Genomic DNA, 2,551 nt, shown 5'->3' with positions numbered 1-2,551 from the left:
CAAACTTACAAGCTTAAATCGCTGATGAACTCTATTTATAATTTATTTAGACTATTTACAATGCGGGTCAGCGGTTTACACTCCGCTGATCGCCCGCCGTGATGGATTCACAGAAATCGCCTGCTGAGCAAATGCACTTTAATTTTCACAGATTAATCAGAGCTGGTCTCGCAATCGACAAGTAGTATGCACAATTTCACGATGGGCCGCTTATACTCGGACGTGGCTGTCTTAACGGTTACGACTCGGATTAATCCATCGGCGCCGGCGTGACATTCCGTGATGCGCCCGAGTTCCCATTTACAGGGCGGTAACGTGGCGTTTCGTAGTAGCACGAGTTGGCCGATTTTCACAAGTGGCTTGATTCTTTGCCATTTAAATCGTTGCTGTAAAGTATTTACATAATCATTTCTCCACAGTTTCCAAAATCGCTCGGTCAGGTGACGCACGCGTTGCCAACGTGACAACCGATTTTCGTTCAGATTTAACAACGACGGCTCGGGACTCACCGTGATTGCGGACCCCTTTGACTATATAACCATGGACTGCTAGTTGGCTGTTTTTGATGTAAAGAACATCAAGCGCGCCCCCATCGCACAAGTGGCGACTCCCGGTACTTCAATGAACTGTGAGCTCTCTCTCAGTCTGCTCCAGTAGCTCACGTGTGACAGCCAGTGACAGCTAGACTTGCGTTATCGGGTTTCGTATTCTCGTATAACAATGGTTGTTTATTGTTTTATTGACGGTTGCAAATGAACCAAATATAAAGAAGTAAAAGAAGACAGCAAGATTTTTTTAACATTTTTTGGGTAAGTTATTATAATTTATCGTAGTCTAATCTAAAATATGTGTCACATTTTAAAAGAGTATTTTGTATTTGAAAAAGTAAGTGTTAAAATTGCTTGTATTAGACATATAAAATGTTTCTTTAAATTTAAATGTTATGACATAAAATATATATTAATGAATTAATTTGATTGGTATTACTGAATAGATTTCCAAAGAACCCGAATTTTCGAAAGAAGTGGGAAGAAGCACTTGTTAATTCCGGTCATACTCAAGAACGTATGGCAAAGATATCGAAATATAGTTACATATGTAGCCTACATTTTACAGAAAACTGCATCGAGAAAACTGGATTTTCATGTCGGTTGAAATCAAACTCTGTGCCAACAATATTTCCAAATGCACCGAAAGAAAAGTATGTACTAATGTCAGTATATGATTAAATTTGTTGGAATATTTTGGGTCACTTTTTCCGTGTTAATCTCTAACTGACAGTTAACTTTCAAAATAGCCAATTTCTATTGACTATTTTGCAAAGTCAGTTAGAGGTTAACAGACGTGTGAAATAGTGACCCTTTGTCTCTTATTTCATTATATATTATTTGTACATTTTAAATGTTATTTTTCTTAGTACGGCTGATCTGGAGAATACTGAACCATCTAATATGCCATCCGTAATATTTGAAAGTATTAGTCAACGTGAAGAGGAAATTTATGAAACTCCCTCAAAAAAGCGAATGTGCTATGCAGGTGATATAAAAACAGCAGAAATGAAAAATATGTCACCGAGGACGTTAATTAAAGCGATGGAAATATTAAAGAGGTCATGCAACAAGAAGGACAAAATAATTAATCGATTGAAAGTACAACAATATCGCCAAAAGAAAAGAATTGACAGCTTACAGACCTTATTGTGTGAACTTCGTACAAAGGGTCTCCTTTCTGCGACTTCATCAGACATTGTACAGGTATTGAAAAGTCTTCTTTCTTTTCTTGGGATTTATATGGCTCCACTTTCTTGCAGGGCGTGACACTGCCAAGAATCTTCGTGGGGTATAGGAATTGATGCGATTCAACTACTCTTCAAACTCGAAAATGTATATGTGTATGTGCGTAATTGTGTGTGTGTATGTCTACGGTGTTGGAAACTTGGAACAATTCGTAGGTGCATTGGACACAAGGAACTGCGCGGATCAATTCCCCCTGCGGCCAGGGTATTGAAAAGTGGAAGCACAAAATATTTCTATAAAGCCAGAAAAATTTGATTATGAAAATAAACATCTGATTACGTGTGTAAGATGTATCATTACATTTAATTGTACATTTTAATTTACAAAACTGATCGGAAACGTCTGCCCTATAGCAATTGACATTAAGTTATAGCTTATAAGTTACGCACCAATAACCATAATTTGGGCAATTGTGAGTGCAATTACCCAAATTGTAATCCTACTTTATTGGTTTTATCATCGAGAGCCTATAAATGTATTATTTTCATATTCAATTTACAAAGTTATTTGTGAGTATTTGTGAGTAATTGTGTTAAATAATTGTCAATGCCTTACAAAAATTGAAAATAAATATTTTATGTAATTGTACACTAGTCATAAGTAACTGTAATCATAAATTTAATCATAAAATAATATTAATAAAAAAATAAAATTGTAACATTAATTATGATATAATACAAATAATACAAATAATTATTGTACAGTTACATATATTCTTTAAGTTATACAATAAATGTTTATGAATATTCAGCTGC

General features: G+C 35.2%; 1 protein-coding gene across 1 annotated transcript; it reads left to right on the top strand.

Annotated features, from left to right (window-relative positions):
* The first annotated feature begins 1,030 nt into the window (after positions 1–1,030).
* LOC112453718 (THAP domain-containing protein 1-like) lies at positions 1,031–2,277 on the top strand. The gene is made up of 2 exons (XM_025014624.1): positions 1,031–1,201; positions 1,418–2,277. The coding sequence occupies exons 1-2, from the start codon at positions 1,068–1,070 to the stop codon at positions 1,815–1,817; spliced, it is 534 nt and encodes a 177-aa protein (XP_024870392.1). The 5' UTR covers positions 1,031–1,067; the 3' UTR covers positions 1,818–2,277.
* The last annotated feature ends 274 nt before the right edge of the window (positions 2,278–2,551 follow it).

The sequence above is a fragment of the Temnothorax curvispinosus genome, unplaced genomic scaffold (genome assembly GCF_003070985.1).
Source record: "Temnothorax curvispinosus isolate PA1 unplaced genomic scaffold, ASM307098v1 QBEX01004638.1, whole genome shotgun sequence".
Taxonomy (NCBI): Eukaryota; Metazoa; Arthropoda; class Insecta; order Hymenoptera; family Formicidae; genus Temnothorax; species Temnothorax curvispinosus.
This window is presented reverse-complemented; position numbering and strand designations above follow the sequence as displayed.